Source organism: Etheostoma spectabile, chromosome 20 (genome assembly GCF_008692095.1).
Source record: "Etheostoma spectabile isolate EspeVRDwgs_2016 chromosome 20, UIUC_Espe_1.0, whole genome shotgun sequence".
NCBI classification, from domain to species: Eukaryota; Metazoa; Chordata; class Actinopteri; order Perciformes; family Percidae; genus Etheostoma; species Etheostoma spectabile.
Window position 1 is genome coordinate 11,853,637 of NC_045752.1, and position 19,657 is coordinate 11,873,293.

At 40.6% G+C, this 19,657-nt stretch overlaps 3 protein-coding genes across 4 annotated transcripts in view; 1 reads left to right on the top strand and 2 right to left on the bottom strand.

Moving 5' to 3' along the window:
• The window catches only part of LOC116669990 (formin), a 41,096-nt gene extending 34,350 nt beyond the window's left edge, over nt 1-6,746 (top strand). Inside the window, 3 exon segments of the mRNA XM_032500168.1 lie at nt 3,000-3,149; nt 4,748-4,829; nt 4,934-6,746. Coding sequence (XP_032356059.1) covers nt 3,000-3,149; nt 4,748-4,829; nt 4,934-4,981 — 280 coding nt within the window. The 3' untranslated portion in view covers nt 4,982-6,746.
• An 853-nt stretch (nt 6,747-7,599) lies between these two features.
• grem1b (gremlin 1b) lies at nt 7,600-9,638 on the bottom strand. Its single transcript, XM_032500169.1, has 2 exons — nt 9,356-9,638; nt 7,600-8,902 (listed from the first exon to the last, which is right to left on the bottom strand). The coding sequence occupies exon 2, from the start codon at nt 8,900-8,902 to the stop codon at nt 8,354-8,356; it is 549 nt and encodes a 182-aa protein (XP_032356060.1). The 5' UTR covers nt 9,356-9,638; the 3' UTR covers nt 7,600-8,353.
• Nucleotides 9,639-12,356: 2,718 nt separating this feature from the next.
• arhgap11a (Rho GTPase activating protein 11A) lies at nt 12,357-19,297 on the bottom strand. 2 transcript variants are annotated; one of them, XM_032500952.1, is made up of 12 exons: nt 18,511-19,297; nt 17,474-17,541; nt 17,272-17,368; nt 16,923-17,179; nt 16,591-16,754; nt 16,363-16,503; nt 16,056-16,130; nt 15,522-15,695; nt 15,292-15,421; nt 14,943-15,051; nt 14,145-14,259; nt 12,357-14,051 (listed from the first exon to the last, which is right to left on the bottom strand). In XM_032500952.1, exons 1-12 carry the CDS (start codon nt 18,643-18,645, stop codon nt 12,547-12,549), a joined length of 2,970 nt encoding a protein of 989 aa, XP_032356843.1. In that variant the 5' UTR covers nt 18,646-19,297; the 3' UTR covers nt 12,357-12,546. The 2 variants fall into 2 exon arrangements, with proteins under 2 accessions (XP_032356843.1, XP_032356844.1); XM_032500953.1 differs by lacking the exon at nt 16,056-16,130 and having other exon boundaries at nt 12,358-14,051; nt 18,511-19,295.
• Nucleotides 19,298-19,657: the final 360 nt, after the last annotated feature.

The following is a 19,657-nucleotide window of genomic DNA, read 5'->3' on the forward strand; positions in this document are numbered from 1 at the left end:
TAGAGACTCAGCCAAAGGCGGGAGTCTGGCATAACCACCTCCGATTGGCCAAAACTACGTTTCTGTTAATGGTAATTGTTTGTCCTCTGTCACTAACAGACAAGTGCACAAACTGTAACTGAAGATCTAAAATTGATTTAGAAAAATGACCAATCGACCATGATCAGTCAAAACTAAATTTGTGATTTTGGGCTATAAATTAAGATTAACTTAACTTAATTATTTGATCAGACTGGTATAATATATTTCATTCAGCCAAAGTTCTTGTATGGCTGCTTGTCTTTCAACAACATTTAACATTTGAAAAGTTTGGCTTCTTTTATTTTTTTAAATTGACAGTATTCAAATATAGCTCTAATCATTTTAAGGCCCTATGGATGTCAGTTTGGTTGATCAGTCCACCAGTTTGGCAACTCTAACTATGGATTGGCATGATATTTCGTGCACACATTAACGTTCCCCTCTGGGTGAATTGTAATAACATTTGATGATCCCTTAACTTTTTATTTAGCGACATCATCCGGTCAAAATATAATTGTATCCAATACTTTAGTTTGTCGACAACTACCTGCATCAATAAACAACATTACCATCTGCCTTAGCTGTACACATTTAAGCATGCCAATAAGCTAAACTAAGAACATAAATGTGAACATGGTTACCTGCTAAACATTAGCATGTTAGCATTGTCATTGGCCGCAACTTGCCGTTTTAGCGTTGGCATTAAGCTGACAGACAAACCTTACAGAGCTGCTAGCATGACGGCAGACTCCTGTTCCAATGTTGATGTATAGCATATCAGATGTAACGCAAGTGTATGCTAAATCACATGTAACATAGTTGATGCCAGTGCAGTGACCATAAGCAAAACCTTTTCATGTAAATCAAAATCTTCAAAAGCTAATTTTGTTCATTTTCAATCACAATTTGTTCAGGATTGTTCATTTGGACAACAGAAAGCAATTAACCATAAAATTTAACTTGCCCAGTGTGTGAGTATGAGGTGACACTTTCCATTGAGTTTAATTGTAATAATTGAGCTTTCATTCTAATGAGACATTTTTGTAAAAAAAATTAAAAAAAAATTGGCCCATCCATGGCGAGTGCCAATGCCTTTTCCCTCAACAAGCAGTTCTAATTTGTCCTCTTCATGTTTGGGTTCACTGAGGTTTTTTGGTTCTGTCCTCAGTTACGTCTCATTAAGTTCTCTTCTCCCACATCATGCTCAATTTCCTTTGGCCCAACTGCCTCCTCTACAGTCACCATGCAGTCATGGTTTCACAGATGCCAGCTCGGGGTATTGTATGACGACAATGGCACAAAACAACTTAGTGCCTCTGCTGAATCAGCCACAACACGGAGTTTACTTCTGTCATTTTATTTTTCTACTGGGGAAACAAAGGAATGCATAGTTGCCTGTCCAAATATATTCCTTGATTCTCACGTCTGCTTATGGTTTAGTAATGGGTCTTTTTTTTTATAGCTGTCTGTGAGGAATGCTGGCTGTGGGTACTGCAGTAAACCCTCTCACGGCAATGGCATCATAGCATGTATTACAGAAGTATATGTGTTTGTCTGCATGTGTGTACAAGTGGAATTGTCCTGCGCTCGCAAAAAGAGGTCTGCTTGGTTTTGTTTACGGTTTCGTAGGTACACTCGTATGTGTGAGTGTGTTTGCATCTGTTTTGACTGAAGCTTTGTATCTGCTTGTTGCATATGGAAGGGTAAAAAGAAAAGCGCTGTTGCTTGATTTGTGCATGCTTTGACATGATGACCCAGGGTCAAAAGAGGAGCTGATGGAGAAGAGACCCTGTTCATCATGCCAGACCAGGCCCGGCTGCAACAAAGCTACCTGGGAGACCCCGGAATGTCGGTTTGGTCAGTCTAAACATCCCAGAGGCTCTGATTTCTTTTGTAGCGTACAGGATGATCTACAACACTCTTTTTTTTGAGCATCCCAGCAAAATGACGCATCACTGGGAAATGGAAAGCAGGCTCACCTTGAAATCCCTTTTTTTCTCAGCTTCTAGCGGGCCGTCTGGGCAGCATATTGCACCATTTTACTCCACATGAACATGTCTTAGATTAGCGTCGCATAAAGCCACCTAGCATCTGGAGGTCAGAGCCTACCGCGGTGTCAATGGGACACGGAGCATCCCTTGAATCATAGCCCCCTTTTATCAACCCTTTGACAGGCACTGCTAGAAAATGTCTTTCATGTTTGTGTTAGGGGAGGGAATCTGAAGCAGCAGACAGCTTTCCATACCTTGTACGTGCTGCTGGGAGCTTTGCAAAGAGTTCAGATTTGGTTACAATTGAATTAGAGTGAGGAGCTTGACTAAAACAGTGCTACTACATTCAAATAGATCTGGTACGCCTCTGTGTTTTTTGTGTTTGAGTACACCTATCTGTCTCATGTGCATATTTCATATCATATCTTATACACATCTTTGATTGTTTGCCAGTGAATATGCTGTGTGTGTGTGTGTGTGTGTGTGTGTGTGTGTGTGTGTGTGTGTGTGTGTGGTGTGTGTGTGTGGTGTGTGTGTGTGTGTGTGTGGTGTGTGTGTGTGTGTTGTGTGTGTGTGTGTGTGTGTGTGTGTGTGTGTGTGTGTGTTCTTTGCCTGGAGGAGCAGCAGCCTGTGTTTGGCTGTCTCCGTCTCTTATGGCAGTGTGTAGAGGTCAATGTGATAATGGAGCCACCGCTACTGGCTCTCCCCCGTGGCCCAGCGGGGTGGGCACTCTCCTTCCAGCTCTGTTTCTCACCTCTCTGTCTGACTCTACATTTTTCATTTTCTGTGTGTGCTGTGTCTGTATTGGACTCTTTTTACCCTTTTGTGTTTCTTGGGCATACACACCTTAGTGATGTTTATAACTTTGACTTTCACATCTAGAGTGGTTCGCTGGAACACACTATTATTTATGTCCGAGATTATTTACAAGTGTTTATGTGTGATAAGACAAAACTATTTGAGCCTCTGTTCTGTTTTCCTATACAGTTTCCAGGACATGGTGAGCTACTTTGGGGTGAAGCCAAAGTCCGGGGAGAAAGATGTGGCCCCAAGTTACGTTTTTATGTTTTGGTACGAGTTTTGCAACGACTTCAAGAACTCCTGGATACGACAAAACAAGAACATCTCCAAGGAGAGGTAGGTTGGATTCTAGTGGGGTTGCTCCATATTTTTTATTTCTGTGTCAAAGATGCGTAACATTAGTTACCTTGTCAGGAGGAGAACTACTCAACCTGTGAAAAACATTTTCTGGTAGCTTTGAGAGTCTGGGGAGGAAAAATCTCAGATTCTTGACACTTTTTTTTAACAGTAAGCCTGTGTTACAAATTTGAGATAAGGAGTTTGAAAGACACAGGTTTTTACAAGGCACAAAGGGTTTAACGTAATGTAGGATCCAGTATTTTTGGAGCTTGACCCATCCTAGGGACTGAAAAATAGCATGTCTCTGTCTCTTCTTAGTCAAGATAATAAAAGTGCAATGCTAAATTGCAGAAGTTTACTATTAAAATGACAGTTATAAAAAGCTGACAGACATTATCTGTAAAGCATAATGTAAAATACCTTGTTTCTCAGTCAGTTGATGTACTCCAACTCTGCAGAACAAAACCTCAGCTACCAAACTATGGCTGAACCGTCTCATCCTCGGGTCAGACTTCTTGTCTCCGTCACCTTACGATAGGTGCTTAACGACCTCTAGACATCATGTTAAATTAGCACTAATTGTACAAGGGTGAAGTGCAGATGCGGAATTAAAGCCGAGAGGGAGGCCATCGAAGAGGAGAAAACCGCAGTGGCAGAGGCCTCGGCCCTCTATCTAAAGAAATGGGTCCTGAATTTATGACGTTTCCTCTGACCTGAGGCGTCATGTTGGGGGGGGGCATTCCACAAAGGGACAGCAGACCCTCCTGGCGGCCGCCTGGCTTTACTAGCAAGCGTTATGGGAGAACTGATAAACACTGTAATGATGCTGGACATTTAGCCCAAAGGGCAGGAGCGCTGCACACGCGGACACAAAAACGGGACTGGACAGGAGGGAAGCTGTTTGTTACAGTCCAGCCAAACTGCGTGGTCATTCTGGAGGTTGTATCATGGCTCTTCACACTCAGAAGTTATGTCATGAATCTTACATTTAGTGTCCTCCAGCCATTGCTATCTGAACTGAGCCGTCTTCTCTCTCTGTGAGATGGAGATTTCTCCGCCCTGCCACGGATCTGTGTGCTCTCCCTTAATTGTTTACTAGGTAATCATGTCTCACATTACTCACAGCTGATTGTGCTTATGTACAATTAACTTTATTTTAAATACTGTTTGCACACTCATAAAAGCCTAGTGTTTTTAAAGGCAGCCTCATTATCTCATCAACCCACTGTCAATCTCTACTGCTTCTCACTTATGGGGCTTTCACTGACCGCAAACTTGTGTGTGTGTGTGGGGGGGGTTCTGTCTTTCTGTCTGTACGTGCATGTGTGTGTGCGTGCTTGTGTGTGTGTGCGTGCGTGCGTTTGTGCATTTGTGTGTCTGTGTCCCCATGGCTCCAAGACAGGGTGCCCCAGGGAGATGCTTAAATATCTTGCCCTTACAAACCACTTCACAAGGACACAGTGATGAGAGACTTCTGACTTTATATGGTTTTCACAAGTTTCATGATCTATTTCCAAAGCTTTCAATGTGTGCTTCAAGTTTTAAAAGCTCTGCGAATGTCAAGTCCTTGTGGATTTTGTCTTCCCCCCCAAAAGGTTGAAGGAAGCTCAAGAAAACATCAAGAAGATCACAGCAGAGAAGAGAGTTGAAACCAAGAAGATCAATGGCAACAGTCTGGTAAGAACTGATCAACATATAGCACAGATTTCCTGAAAGCTGCTCCTTTCTTGTGTCCGCGGTGACATCGATACACTGAATCTTTTGACGGTTCTTGCCAACAGAAAGAGAGGCTGCGGCAGAAGGAAGCCAGCGTTCTTCCAGCTGAGTGATAGGACTAGTAGCTGCAGAGAAAGGACGAGGTTGGTGTAGATCACAGATCAGAAAATGTGCCGGCCTTATTTCTCCTGCGTTTCGATTCGGACTGCCCACTGTGCACCACCATAAAGACTCACAATAAAACCTCACGTATTACTCCCAATGCTCTATATCTCTGCTCTACAAACCCCCGCCCTTCCCCAACCTAACCTCCACCCCCCTGTATACAAGCTGGGCCTGCAGCAAGGATGCATGGCTGACATAGCCAAAGTGATGAGAGTCTCCAAGGCCAAAGGTTGATCTCATTCATCCAGCAGGGCACGACCTCTTGAGTGCCCAGCTTGTGAAAGGTCTCAAGGGTTCAATGGGATTCACAACAGCTGACACATCCAAGAGTTTCCTTCTTGGTCTACAAGAGCTGAGAATTTTTTTCTTTCTCAACTGTAGATGTTAGACAGCAGAGTGATAATGCTCCTATATACTCAAAGTGTTAAGACGTTGTGACCTGAAGAAGAAAATCCCTGTTGACAAAACAAATCTCTCTCTCTTTCTCTCTGGAAGTGGTAAAAAAAGCAGTTGCTAGTGTTACTTGCTGTAGTGAAAAAGCTTTTCATTCACCATGGCTCATTAAAAGTCTTGTAAATATGTCATGTTGTAGAATTGGCAGGGACTGTGCAGCTTTGAGGAGTATGATAAAATGACCCCCCCACACACACGCACGCACGCACGCACATACTTAAGAACATAAGTAGAACACAACAAGTTTTGGCCGTTCAACCACTTTCACCCAAGATATCACGAAAAGTTGCTAATCTTTTGTGCTGTGCATCACATTGTGTCCGGCACACCTTTTAAGCACTTTACTGTTTGCTGTAGCTGTATGTTGTAGCTCGCCATAAGGCACACTCCCCTGTTAATGCAAACTGCGTGGATTTTTTTTTTTTAAGGATGTGCACTTTTTTTGCACCCCTTTTTCTATGCAAGGGTATGTTCGACTTAGATAATTTATGAACTGTATTGCTTGATGAAATCCTAATAGATATTTTTCTTTAAAAAGTTGATTGAAGAATATGTTTTCTTTTCGCAAATGTAAGAGGTGACCAAGCTCCTGTCTCCTTCAAGAAAAGTATATTTATGTAAGGAAAGATTTATTTTCTGCCAAAAAGCATCAGCTTTGTTCCCTTTTGAGGTTGTATTTTTATGAGTTGTAATCGACTGAGAAGCTTCCAAATAGTTCAGTCGGATGAAAGATATATTTTCACTTGGATATCACTTTTCTGTTGTGCCCACTAATTCACAGTGTACGCGGCGATATGATATGTGGTGTTTAAGTAATTATTTAGAATGAAGATGGCCTTTTCTGTTCAGATTTGGAGAGATGAGGGTTGTATTTTAGGTATTGAGAATATTTTAGCATATCACCTGAAGCCATGTGAGTTAGTATACCTCAGACAGACTTTCATTGTCAGAGTATCCATGAAACTGCACCTTGAATTACATGTTTTACCCTCCAAAGTCTTTCACCTGTGCCATTTATTTTGTAAAAAGAAAATCTAGATATTTCATAAACTGCTATGTTTTGCTTTAGAGGGATTGAAAAGCAAAAAAGAGCTGATACCGACCAAGGAACTGCTGTGGTCGGTATGTATGTATGTATGTATGTATGTATGTATGCCGGGTTGATATAACCTTCAGTAGCTCTAATATATAGGTGCTCTGTGATTTTATGGAATTGTTTTAAATTTCAAGATTAAACTGCTGGATGCTGAACAAACTGGACCACTATCTCTCATTTTTTCTTCTGTCAACACTTCCTTTAGGCCAGCTTTTTAGAAGCCCTGCGGTGCACCCAGCAAATGTGATGTTTATGTAAAAAAAACCTGATTCATCAGAGGATTTGATGAATCATAATTCTGGCTCTTCAATAAACTGTGAGTCAGAATTAAGGTCATTCAATCAAGTCTCATTTGTAGATATTACAACTTGTTCCTGGAAGACAAAGTGATTAGCAGTGTTAACATAAGGGATTTGTCATGTCACTTGAACTTTTAGGAAAATAATGTACATTTCAGTGTTTTAGTTTGTTGTATCACCACAGTCTTTCTGTGCCATAGAATGGAAATGTAGGACTTGGTTTTACATACTCAGTCATTTAAAAAATGTAATTCAAATTATGGTACGCTCATCAAACAAGGATCAATAAATCCCCTCTTGATTCTGATGAAAGAAAACTGTTGTCAGCTCTGACTGTAGTTTCACACCTGTGGAACCAGCTCATCCCAATTTTTATAATATAATAAATAATCCTACAGATTGTGGGTTAGACCATATATTATGAGGGTTATTTGTAATATAGATAGCTGAAGAATAATGAATTTAATACTTTTTTTTTTTAAATCCAACATTTTCCATTTATTTATCAAACGGAAAATCCCATATCATTGGCACCACGACCCCCTTTTTAGTCCTCCGATGGATTTTCTACATTTATTCCCAGGGTTTTGTGCGAATGTTTCCGCAAGATGCTGTATCCATGCAGGAGGAAAGCAGCAGTTGACGTTGAGATAATTTAACATGTTGTTTAACACACCATCCTAACTAAAATCAAGTTTAAAATAACAGGTGATATGCACAATATTCCAACATCCGTTTATTTATGTTTTGGTGGATAATTTAATTCAAAGGATAAACAAACCGGTTACATCAAAGGTGGGTTTACATTTTACAAAAAAAATCTTGAAACTGAATAAACCACCGCTGTACATTGTTTTAACTAACATCGAAGCCTATATTGTCTCTACAACTGAGTAGGCACCCAACTTACAAAAAAACTTTACTGGTGGACTTCGAAATTCAAAGAAGTCAATCAACCTTGAAAGGCTCTTGAAATAAAATCACATTTTCCATTCACAAATATCGCCGCCCATCTATCAAATTCCACACAGTGGAAACATCCAGTTAAACAAACACATACGAACACACCAATAGTAAACTGGACAGGAATGTTTTCTTGTCAACATAAGCATTTTGATTTATTAAATAAACCGGGGTTACTCAGTCCTCTTGGGGGTGAAGAAGCCGTGCGTAAAACGTGCCCATTCCAAGTCAGCGTTCCCGTGCAGTGATGCTTGATTTCAAACTTTGCAAACTGGTGAGGAGTAAAATGTTCGTTGCCGTTCAGCGTCGCTTTATAGGTTGCATGTCCATATTTGTTCACACGTTGTGCAAGAAGAGAATCTTCGTGGCCTAAATGTAAGAAGCCTCCATGGATGCTTATTCCGATGGAGACTGGCACGTGTTCTTGGCTGTGTGACAGCCTCTTTTTTTCAACCAACAATCCTGTCCACGAAGAATAAGAGTATGAAAAACACATAGAACACATTTCTTTAGTCCAGGTCTATGGATATACAGCGGCACTGTTTGACGCGCTGGATGCGTTTCTTCTTGGTGGGTGGCTGCTGGTCCGGACAGTTCAAAGTAAAAGACATGGTGGTAAAACGCTTCGGCTTGCAAAAAGAACAGGACTGGAAGGCACCCTCCTCCCTGCGGATGTGCCTGGGGATGTAAAAGGAGTTGCACTGTCCGTAACAAAAGCGATTGATGATGGTGCGGCTGACGCAGCCTTCCTCGTGGATGGTCTGCTTGAGGGGCTGAGTTTTGCACCAGTCCCGTTTTAAATACTGGCGCTCCGTCACATGTAATGCTTCTTGGCTGGATTCCAGCACCTCGTCGGCCGGTGAGGATGAGCCCTGCCTCTGCCGGGACCCAGAGCCCGCCTGCGGAGGCTGCGGTTGCTGCTCCGATTCGTTTGGGTTGCTTTTGTCAGGATGAGGAATGGCGCCTTGTGAACCTCGGTTTCTTTTGGAATCCACGGGAGAAGATAGCAGCCCCATGATGAAAACCATGATGCAGAAGATACGCGTTGAGTTCGCCATCTTTGGGGAGAAAAGAAAATAATGAATCACCTATGCCGCTTCAACTCTGGAAGGATTACGCACAGCTGTCAAAGCTGTTTCGCTGCGTTAAAACGCACAGCTTTCTTTTTTTTAATTATGCAAATCGGGAATATTATGTGAAGATAACGAAACTGTATCTTGAATTACCTCAATATGAATATCTGAGTGAGAAATTTGATTATGCTCCCATACGTTATAAGGCAATAGACATATCCGTTATGCAGGAATGTCACCAGATTTAGCCAAAGCAAAAGCATATCAACTTTCTTATGTTTAATAAACCAAATACGTATCTACACATGCACACCACTGGATAACAAGGATGCAGTTTTGTAGTTTATATAAGCTGTAAACTAAAAAAAAGCTCAAATGTAAGTGGCGGAAGACTATACGCGCGGATGTCATGGTCCCAAACAGTCCAAATTCACTCACCTGTGCGAGCCTCCGCTGCTACAAGTGCGACGATGTGATCCTGTCAATCCTCTGCGGCACCTTCCAAACTGATAGGCACCTACTGCTGTCGACTGTACACTGGTGGGGCTGTGGATGGGTGGGACACTAACCGCTCCATAGACAGGGGCCAGGGGGTTTAATACAAATTGCTCCAGCGCCGGACTGTCTCCCTTTTAAATGTTTGCCAGCTGAGATGTGCACAACAGTTCCCTCTACATTATTGGCTAAGCACGATGTAGAGAAAATCAAAACTATCCGCCCCCTCAACACTTCCCTGAACCCACATCTAGAAAACAGACAACCGCGATACAGTAAGGGCATGCAGGCAGACGGGAGTAGGAGGAGGCGAGAAGAGAGAAAAGTAAAAGTTGATATATTTATACATATATATTTTTTTTTTATAAAAACGAGCATGACGAAACATACTATACAGTATATCACCATTTTAAAACTGAAAAGGAGGCTTTTACAGTCCTCTTGTAAACTATGAACATGTAATCTAAGGATTATATCAAATAAAAAGGTTGACCATCGCATTACAGCACACCTGTGAATCCTCAACATAGACAGCATTCTAAAGTCGCTGTTCACCCATCATATGCAGCCTCATACCAAAACAAAGAACTAAAAAACATGCTTTTTTTTTGCATAAATACAAAAGTACAAAATTAGCTTGGAAATAAAAGATTTGAATGAATGGAAGTATTCCCTGCTCCTTGATATAGCCATAGGCTTTTAGTTAGTTATTGTACGTGTATTTACGCAAGCACATTTTGGGCTACTATGATTTAAAAACCATTGATAATTAGTAATTTGATTGAAAGTGCAATCTTTCTTGACATGGCTTTAGTCAAATTAAAGAAAATATCGGTACTACTTTCTAATGAACACCTTTTATGAATTGTAACGAATAGTATTTTTTGTTTACTAAATAATTAACTAATGCATTATAAATCAGTTGTCAAGAGCAACTGTTGGGTTGCCAGACTGTCAACTTTCACTCTAGTTGAAATGGTATCCTTTGTTTTGTAAAATGATGTTAGGAATGTTGGTAATTTGTTAGTAGATGCCTTCACTATTAAGCCACAAGCTTGGAGTTATAAATGTTAATAAGTTGCTAATTAATTAACTTTTGGTCCAGATTCGCTGCGGATTTTTCCTGTCAAAAAACTAAACTAAATACATTTCTAAAGGGCGAATCAGGTGTCCCACTAAAGTAGTTTGATCACGAGCTCAAGACTTTTTTTCACAACCTAGGCCACTCTGGTTTAAAGGCTTAACAGCTTTATAAAACATGAAATGAATAATTAAAACTATATATCGTATAGCTTTTATAATATTCTGGAAAATAAAACTCCATCCCACATAGCGCTGTTGGTTAAGGACTACAAAACCATAGGCCAAACATTCAACATGCTCATGTCGTCAACTAAATTGTGAATTGTCCATTATTGGATTTCTGTAATATTATACAGTATGTTTCTAATTATATAATTTTCATGTTTCAGAAAATTAAAAAGTTAATTTGCTAAACACATGGCCTCAGCCTAACCGCCTGTCTGCAATATGCATAAAAATGCAGAATCAGACTAATATAGACAATGCGCTACAGTCAGTGCAGTGATATTTATATGCTGCTACAGTTAGAGCGGTTTATCACAACCTTTTGTCCATGTCCAATATACTGCACATGAGAAGCATGCAAGCCTCCCAAAGGGCTGTGGAGAATAAATCAGAGGGAATGATTTTGACCTTAACCCATTCACTGTCTACTCTTCAGATTATTTACAGGAGAAATAATGCCTAGGCCATTCACCTCCTTCATGTCAACATAAGTCACTGAGCCAGACCCAAACAGGACTTTAGTAGTAGTTGGGAGTTTCAGACACTTGATTTTACACTGAGCAGAAAGAACGTTTTATTTTGATTATGAAGAAATCTCCAGAGCACATGATATATTCTCAAATGTACCAGAACCAACATTGTTCAAAGACATCCTGCAAACAACCAGAAGTACATTAGATCAGGATATATTGCACCGGGGCAGTCTGGGTTTTTTGACAGAATAAATTCCTTGAATAAATTATGATATGAACATGATTCACTTAACATCTCAGTCTAGTATTGTTTAAGCAGTGGTTGTAACACTCCCCCTTGTGGCTCCAAAAAGTGCTCATCATTTCTACAAACCAGAATAATTCAACTAAAAAATGTTAGGTTTTGCTTTTTGATTTTATTTGTATAAAGCAGTTCACATGGCAAAGTATTTTACTGACTGTTGGTTCTGAAATTAATGGACCGCGACATGATGTGATCAATACTGCTTGGCTTTTTTTTTTCTCCCATAAAATCCGACAAAAGGTGCATTTTTATTCTTACTGTTCATGACAAAAGATATTGTGAAGTAAGAAATGGCCACAACTTCAGTATATAGTTGTATATTGTAAAAAAAAAAAAAACTAACAAAAGGGTTAGATATAATATGCATAAATAAAAGCATAAAACTTAAGCTCAACATTTCCAGTCATACCGTCAATCACATTTCACATAATTTGGCGCGTACACTACAGTCTAAACACTACGCAACATAATCCAGTAGACTGACATGTCTATGTTTAACTCCTAAACTTGTTTAAAACTACAGCTGGGCAATATATCAAGATATGAGACTAGGTATCGTCTTAAATTTTGGATTTCTTAATATCGTAATATGGCATAAGTATTGTCTTTTCCTGGTTTTTAAAGGCTGCATTACAATAAAGTGATGTCATTTTCTGGACTTACTAGACTGTTCTATTATTTGCCTTTACCCACTTCGTCATTATATCCACATTACTGATTATTTACCAAAAATCTCATTGTGTAAGTAGTTTTTGAAAGCATCAATAGTCAACACTACAATATCTTTGCAGTACTGATAGCGGTATTTGGTTAAAAATATTGTAATATTTGATTTTCTCCATATCGCCCGGCCCAATTTAAAACAAACATTAAACATATGAACATCTCCCATGTGAGACCCTAACACAAACAGCACCTACCGTAGCTAAAGAAATAAATTAAAACCCCTGAAAAGATATGGATCATATAAGAGGCCATGTTTAATGTCACGTCATCCTACCAGACAGACCTGCATAGCAAGGAAGAAACATAAGGCAAAAGACTTTAAACTATAAATCTACAGGCTTGGTGGCAGACAGCAGTTGTACTTGGTTGAGGGGGTTTCTAGGTGAACCTCTGTAATGGTTTATGTCCTTCTCTACTACCTGCTGCACAAGAGGCTTCTGAGCTCCTGGTGGATCAGCGACCGAACAGTCCATTTTGATCTGTGGTTGGACCTTGTTGGTCATGTCGGCCAAAGCACAGGGTTTGAGTTTACGGGACAAGGTGCTTTGTTTTTTGGGTGGCACTGGAGGTGGTTTCTTTATGGGGCAAATGCTGTTGGACAGCCCCATCTGTTCCTCCCCCTGGCAACGCTGGAGCTGTGGGTGAGGAGAGAGGCCACTCTGCAAGCTCACTGCCCTCACCACCTGACCACCCTGGCGGATGGAGAGTTCTGCATTTCTAGTTGGTCTCCTGCTCTCTCCCAGGAGAGAGTTCATCCTGCGGACGGTCTGACGCACAGGGGTTCGCTGAAACTTGAGCGGTGATCTGATGTGTCCAGCCTTGGAGACTCTGGGAGAATTAAGGGTGAGCCTGTTGAAGTGATGAATGTGGTCTGCCACCCGGCGCTTTTCAGTCTCCAGGCTGCGTGGTGAGAGGGGCTGCTGGTTTTGGACTTTGGTACCACTTTCTGGGGGAGGTTCATTTTCTTCATGTACCGCACTGACCATAGTACCAATTTTAGGAGTTGTACCAAGCTCATCTCTGACTTCAAGGCACAGCTTGTATGGAGTGGACTGCAGCCCAGAGGAGACACCCAGTTTGAAGAGAGCAGGACTCTGGATGTCCAGAGCTTCAATTAACCTGCTGCAGTTCACCTGCTCTGCCTCCGTTTCACTTTCTCCCACCATGGAGCTGTTGTAGCTACCGATGGGAGCAGCACAGAAAGAGCCTTTATCCGCCTGTAATACTGGAGTACAGTATGCACCAGACTCAAAAACTACACTGTCAATATGCAAAGGCGATAAAGCGGCAATTTCAATCTGGCTAAATGTAATGCTCTGCTCATTAGCCAGAAGGCTCTGCCGCGTTGGGAAGCTGAGGGCATCTGTGTCCACAGACACAACTTTGACCGGGGGAGTCTCTGGCGGAGGGACTAGCAGGCTGTGTGATGGTTTTGTCGCGTTGTTCCCTGCAGGGTTGCAGTTGTCCTCTGTGACGGCCTGGAGAGCAGTGCCCGACTCTATGAAGGCCTTATTTATTTTCAGCAGGGTGGGACTGGTTTGACTCTGGGCTTCAGTAATGGAGCCCTCGCTCTCCAAACTCTCAGCACTAGAAGCACAACACAACTTTTTAGGAAAGCTGGCCACTGCTGGGGGCTTTGATACGATGATGGCTGGCTCAGACATGTAGTTGCTCGTTAAGCACATGTGCATGGGGGTTTCTGTGAAAGATCCTCCGCTGAAAGCCTGGTCTCCTACGGGAGTCTCCCCGCTCCATGAGGTCCGGTGGGCAGTTGAGTCAAGTCGGGGGGTCAGCAAATTGTCTTCAGACTTGCTGATGTACTTTGAGCCTGTAAAACAATGTGAGATATTACAACTCAAAAAAGGACTAAATTTGTCACTTTTTATTAGCAGTTGATTAGATTTTATTACTTGGTACTCACTTTTGGTTTCAGCTGTTCTAGGCAGAACTGATGGACTGAACTCTGTCTCTTTGGTGAAACAAAACGTGGTTGTGCTCTCCTGAGTGGCAAGTCGCCAGCCAATGGATTCAGATCCCTTTATCACCAGCATGGAATGAGACATGAAAGATGAAAGAAGCTTTAGTGTATTATTTTTGGTAAGAAAAGGACCCCACAGGTGTTACCCAAAATGTAACATTAATATGTTAATTAAATGATTCTTGTGGTTAGTTCTTCAGAGGATGATAAGTCACTCAGAAGAAACAAGATAGTGGATTTCTTGGTCATCAACTTTTTATTAAATCAAGAATATACATATGACTATAGAGCATTAGGAATTATGCACGTAAAACAGCTTACCCAATGTACCCTAAAACAGTTACAATATATTTAATGTTTAAACTGTATAATAACATTCTTTCACCTGAGCGCTTAACCTAGTAAATCACAGGACATCTGCTGCTTGACATATGATTTTGTACTACACAAGTATGAACACAATTTATTTGCAATATTACAAATGTGGAACACAATCTACATTTTTTTTTTTAAACCATGCATGCATTAGTTCAAATGTGTTAGCTACCGAAAGTAAAACTTAGAATATTACACAGTAAAAAGTGCTAATGTGCAACAATTTACCCCATTAAAAACACCATGTGCAAATGTTATTTTAAATTTAATTGTTAATGGCAGCATATTCCTCAATGCAATTCATTAAACAGACTTTTCATAATCTGTGTAAGTGGAATGTGAAGTCTGTTGGCCAACTAGACTTACAGCCTCCTTGCTGCTCTTCCCCAGGCTAAAACGCAATCGCAGAGATTTGCGTAGTGCTTCTTTTTTGTCGACTTTAGGAGAAAAGCAGCCAGCTTTTCCAGATTCAACTCTGAAAAAGATAAACATTCAAACCATTATCAGCATAAGAACAATGTTTTACAAACTTGTATCTTTCTGTATAGTATAACATAGTGGGGAATGCATGGCTGTGTGGCACAATGCATTTTAAGGCATCACTTGGTCTTAATTTTTTGTATTCATTATATGTACATTACTGTCACTGCTGTCATAGAAACACAACATAATTGGGAATTTTGAAGGATAACTTGAGTACAAAGAAAGTGTGTACCTGTTGAGGGCATGTCTCTTGCTAAGTCGTTGGCTCTTCCTCCTTGCAGAGACAGATGACTGCCTTTTAGACTTCCCTGCTGATGACAGGGTAATTTGGGAAGAGTCCAAGACCCCCGAGGCACTGTAAGCTGCCATATATTAAAAAGGAGGGAAACATGTACACTTAACCACAAGCTTAAGAGACAGCAGAATAGTTAATTCCCATTTGATTAAAACAATCATCAATACCTGATCCAGGAGTGGAAGCCGCGCTGAACAAAGCATTGGGAAGTAATTCTATCCCAAGAGTCTTTTTGACAGATCTACGTTTCTTGTTTGAGAATCCAAAAGAGTAACCAGATTCCAAAGGAAGTTTTCGCTTTGAGGTTGGTGTTGCAATCACAGGAGTTGTAGAGGAAAAGACTGGAAAAATCACAAAAGACTGAATACATTTATATGTATAGTACTTTTTTATATGCATGATTTGTTTTTTATATTTAAAAACATTGAATTCTGAGCCAAGGCACTTGGAAGACTTTGCAGGTTATGACTGAAATTTATGGAAGATAATTCATGCAAAATGACAGGCAGACAGGCAAAGAAAACAAAAGCCAATAGAGACATTTAAATCAAAGCATTATTTCCAATTATTCAAATGACTTATTTTCATTATTAAGGCAAACGTCAATAGATTTGCAGAAAGCTTGTTGTTTTATGTGCATAGCAGATGGATCTTCATGCTATAGGACAGGCAATATTATCTCCTCTGACCTCAGTACCTACCAAGACTGTCTGACTGGGTGGCATTTGTGGGTGTTCTATTAGTTTTTATCTTATTCAGAGCACCATTGACCATATCTGAAATATGAGACAAATCGAACCATGTAAAAATGTATACGGACTAAAACTGCTTAAAAATAACAGGATTTATTTAAATTATACTATGTGTCTGTTTAGTGTCTCTAGATATTTTCAAGGTGGTTGCACCAGTGCAACTGTAATTTATCTCACCAATCTGAGTTTTAATTTAAATTATCTTGTATACTGCAGCTTTCATAAAAAAAACACATATCTGATGGCATAATCTTACCTCCGAAGCTGCGCCTGTGTCTCTTCCTTATCCCTGAGTTTATGTCCAGCTCCTCAAGTCCATCATGAGTAGGGGACAGTACCCCCGCCTCACAGCCCATCATGGCTGGAACTTTCTCTAGAAGAAACTGTGGTAGCACACCTGCGAAACACAGACACAACCAAATAATTAGTGTTTAAAAAGCTAGAGTGTACACAGACCCAAAAGGTAAGATCCCTCAAGTCATACCGAAGTTGTGGGCATTCTCTATGAAGCAGTGTACTATGGCTGCCTGTAGCTTGAGGCGTTTCTCAGTGTTGGCGTTCATCTTCTCTGTACCGTCTCCAGCGTGAAGGATGTTGGGAGCCAAGATCACAGACAAGTTGCTGCTATCCATCTTATTCTCTGCACTCCTGCGATTAAGCAAAGAGATAGAAAAGCAGCAGTAATGTAGATATGAAGAGGAAGGTAAAGACAGATTAAAAACAATAAATGGTAATGGTTGATGTTTGTATAAAAAAAAAAAAAAAAAATAGATGTTAAATGTAACAAAGTAATCCAAGTAAATATATTTCTGGCACCTCTTAGACACATTGTTGAGGAAGTCAAAAAAGTGACGCAGGGTGCTGAGGTTTTTGTCAGGTAGCACACAAGACAGCAGCATGGTGGCAGAGGTCCTATCCTCCATGGTCGGAAGTTGCTGGGCCTTGAGGAAGGTCTCCTGCAGCTCTGTCGGTAGCACGGGCTCCGGCAGTTCCCTGAAGAACTGCTTCACCAGGCCGGCCACGTCACAGGGAAGTGCGGTGGACAGACACTCCTCACCCGCATCCAGTTTTGCCTACACAGACAAAACACAGCTGCTGTGTTAGACCTTTTTCTCAGGGTCACCATCCCTCAGTGAATGCAAGGTCAACTTCAGCCATCACTCACCCTGAGTGCTTTCAGGCGAATGACAGAGCCAGATTTTCTGAACAGGCCCTCTGTGTCAACATGGGCCAGCAGTATCATACATGCGTCGACCAGGAAGCTAAGAAAGCAGAGAAATGTTGTTAGTATAAAATGTACAAGACAGCACAAGAAATAGCTTTAAACAAATTTAGGCTTGCATAAAAAGTAAAGCATGTCTACTTGCCTTGGCACGCTCCCGCATTCCATATTATAATACGGTAGGCTCTCCAGGGATACCCCGAAAACCTTTGGCTTGGGGGGGACACAATTAAAAACAAGACATTAAATGTATTAATGTTAGATGTTAAACAGGAATGCTAAACACTGGAGAAAAAACAACAACAACCAGCTGGTAAATCACTCTTATTACTTTAGCATCACAACCATCGTGTATTCATCTGTATCAAAATCGGAGAGTCCAAAATTTTGACACACACACTGCTTTTTTTCATATTGTTCTCTGTGATAAAAATTCCACTTCCCGACAATCCTATGTTTGAGAGAACAATAGAAAGTAGCCACTTTGTGCTGGTTTTAACATCAATGATGTGAATCCATCCTGAGTTTTTAAGTAAGGAAAAGAATTAACCCATTCCGGTTGCTGATTTCCTCACATAGTTTTGAGCTACTGTTGATTGCATTTGTTTTCTATTACCACATTACAAGGTCTCCCCTGCAAAATACAGAAGTTCCGTGTTCATTTGGAAAAATCACAAAGTCTCTTGCAGCAAACCTTGTGACTTCTGTAAACCAATTCCAAGTAAGTACACAAGAAGAAACAGGGCGTCTACAGTTAGTAAATTAACTGCCATAACAGTCAGCATATCCTGTAGAGGTTAAATTGTTCAAAGTTACCTGAATTGCAAATTTATTTTGCCAATATGTCCAAACACATTACAACAACGTGCCCTAAAGATTTATGAAAACACATTGCCCTTTTGTGTCGTCGAGTTTTGTCTTTCTGACTTGTAAAGAACTTCATGTGTGAATATTTGCAGAGACGGACATGGGTGACAACAGCCTGCAAACAAATGGGTTTCATCAGTGGGGGCATGCTTTCAGTAATATGCTAATTGGATTCAATTGCCTAAACCATAGGATGTAACGTTAAGGTTGATAATATTAACGTTAAATCGTGATGTTCCATTGTCATGTTAAAAAAATAATTGCAAATAAAAACGCAAGTAAATTGTACTGTGAATGAGATTTCTATAAACTTACCGAGTTGCTGGCTGTTGACTTAACGTTACAGCTGGTGGCTTTGTTTTTGTTCCAGTTCTTTGTCTTTATCCCGTACGCTGCGCGGAGGTGCTGCACAGCCACTAGACGCATCACATTCCTCTCCATGACTTTCATTTTGCACTTCTCTCTTGTAGATTTCAAATGCACTTTGCAACAATTCGTTCACTCTATTCTGACTGGACCGGACGTTACGTTACATCTGTTTAGTCCTGAGTCTTTCTAACTTTAACGTTATCACTTTCTCCACACCTCGGACGCAAACTAGCTATGCTAAGTCATCCTCACGTGGATCAGAACTGATCTGAACTTAACGTTAACTTACAAGACGCTTAATCCCTACAACCGTTTATCATTTGCAATTTCAACAGTAAGAACTACAAAATTACTCAGTACCAAAGATATTTTAACGAATTGACTAACGTTACATTATGGAGCGCATATCTAGTGACTAGCTCAGTGTTTCAGTTGCAATGTAGCTAGCTAGCTAACGTTAGCAAGTCAAATTAACGTTAGCTCATTTACAAGCCTAACATAAATAAACTAAATAGCTTATAGTGTCACACAACTGATCATTTGTGTTTACCTCTTCTCAAACGATGAACTGTATGAATTACATCGATTAATTTCTTTAGCTAGCTAGCTAACTACATTGCGATAATAGTTTACTCGTCAAATCGGTTGTTGCCAGGATGTCTGTTTCCGCCCGCAGAGCATTCAAACAGGGGCGCTCCATACGTTCTACGCTGTGATTGGCTAGTAACGGTTCGAATAACATTCTCTGGGGCGTGTGTTTTACTACCCAGGGTAGCCTCACTGGGCGGGGTGGTTTCTAGACGAAACCTTTAGTGGACGCTTCTTGTCAACCGGTTAACTCTGTAAAACAAACTAGTCGCACCTTTCAGACAAATGCCCATATTTTATTCGATTCTTACCAGTAGCCTATCTGGTAAATTCTCCCTCACCCTGTTTTTGTGCAATATGGCTATGGTTATGACACATGATTAATAGATTAATGATATTCAGCATGTTTAATGGGTTCACATCAAACAGAAGGAGAGACTGAAAAATGTAAGACCAAGAAACTAAATGTAATGGATTGCAACATCAAATGCTGTGAAGTAATACA

Coding starts and splice junctions, on each gene's coding strand:
- grem1b (XM_032500169.1), bottom strand. CDS start 8,902: ATGGCGAACTCAACGCGTATCTTCTGCATCATGGTTTTCATCATGGGG.
- arhgap11a (XM_032500952.1), bottom strand. CDS start 18,645: ATGAAAGTCATGGAGAGGAATGTGATGCGTCTAGTGGCTGTGCAGCAC. Junction 17,542..18,510: donor AGTCAACAGCCAGCAACTCG/GTAAGTTTATAG, acceptor GTCCCCCCCAAG/CCAAAGGTTTTCGGGGTATC. Junction 17,369..17,473: donor GAATGCGGGAGCGTGCCAAG/GCAAGTAGACAT, acceptor CTGCTTTCTTAG/CTTCCTGGTCGACGCATGTA.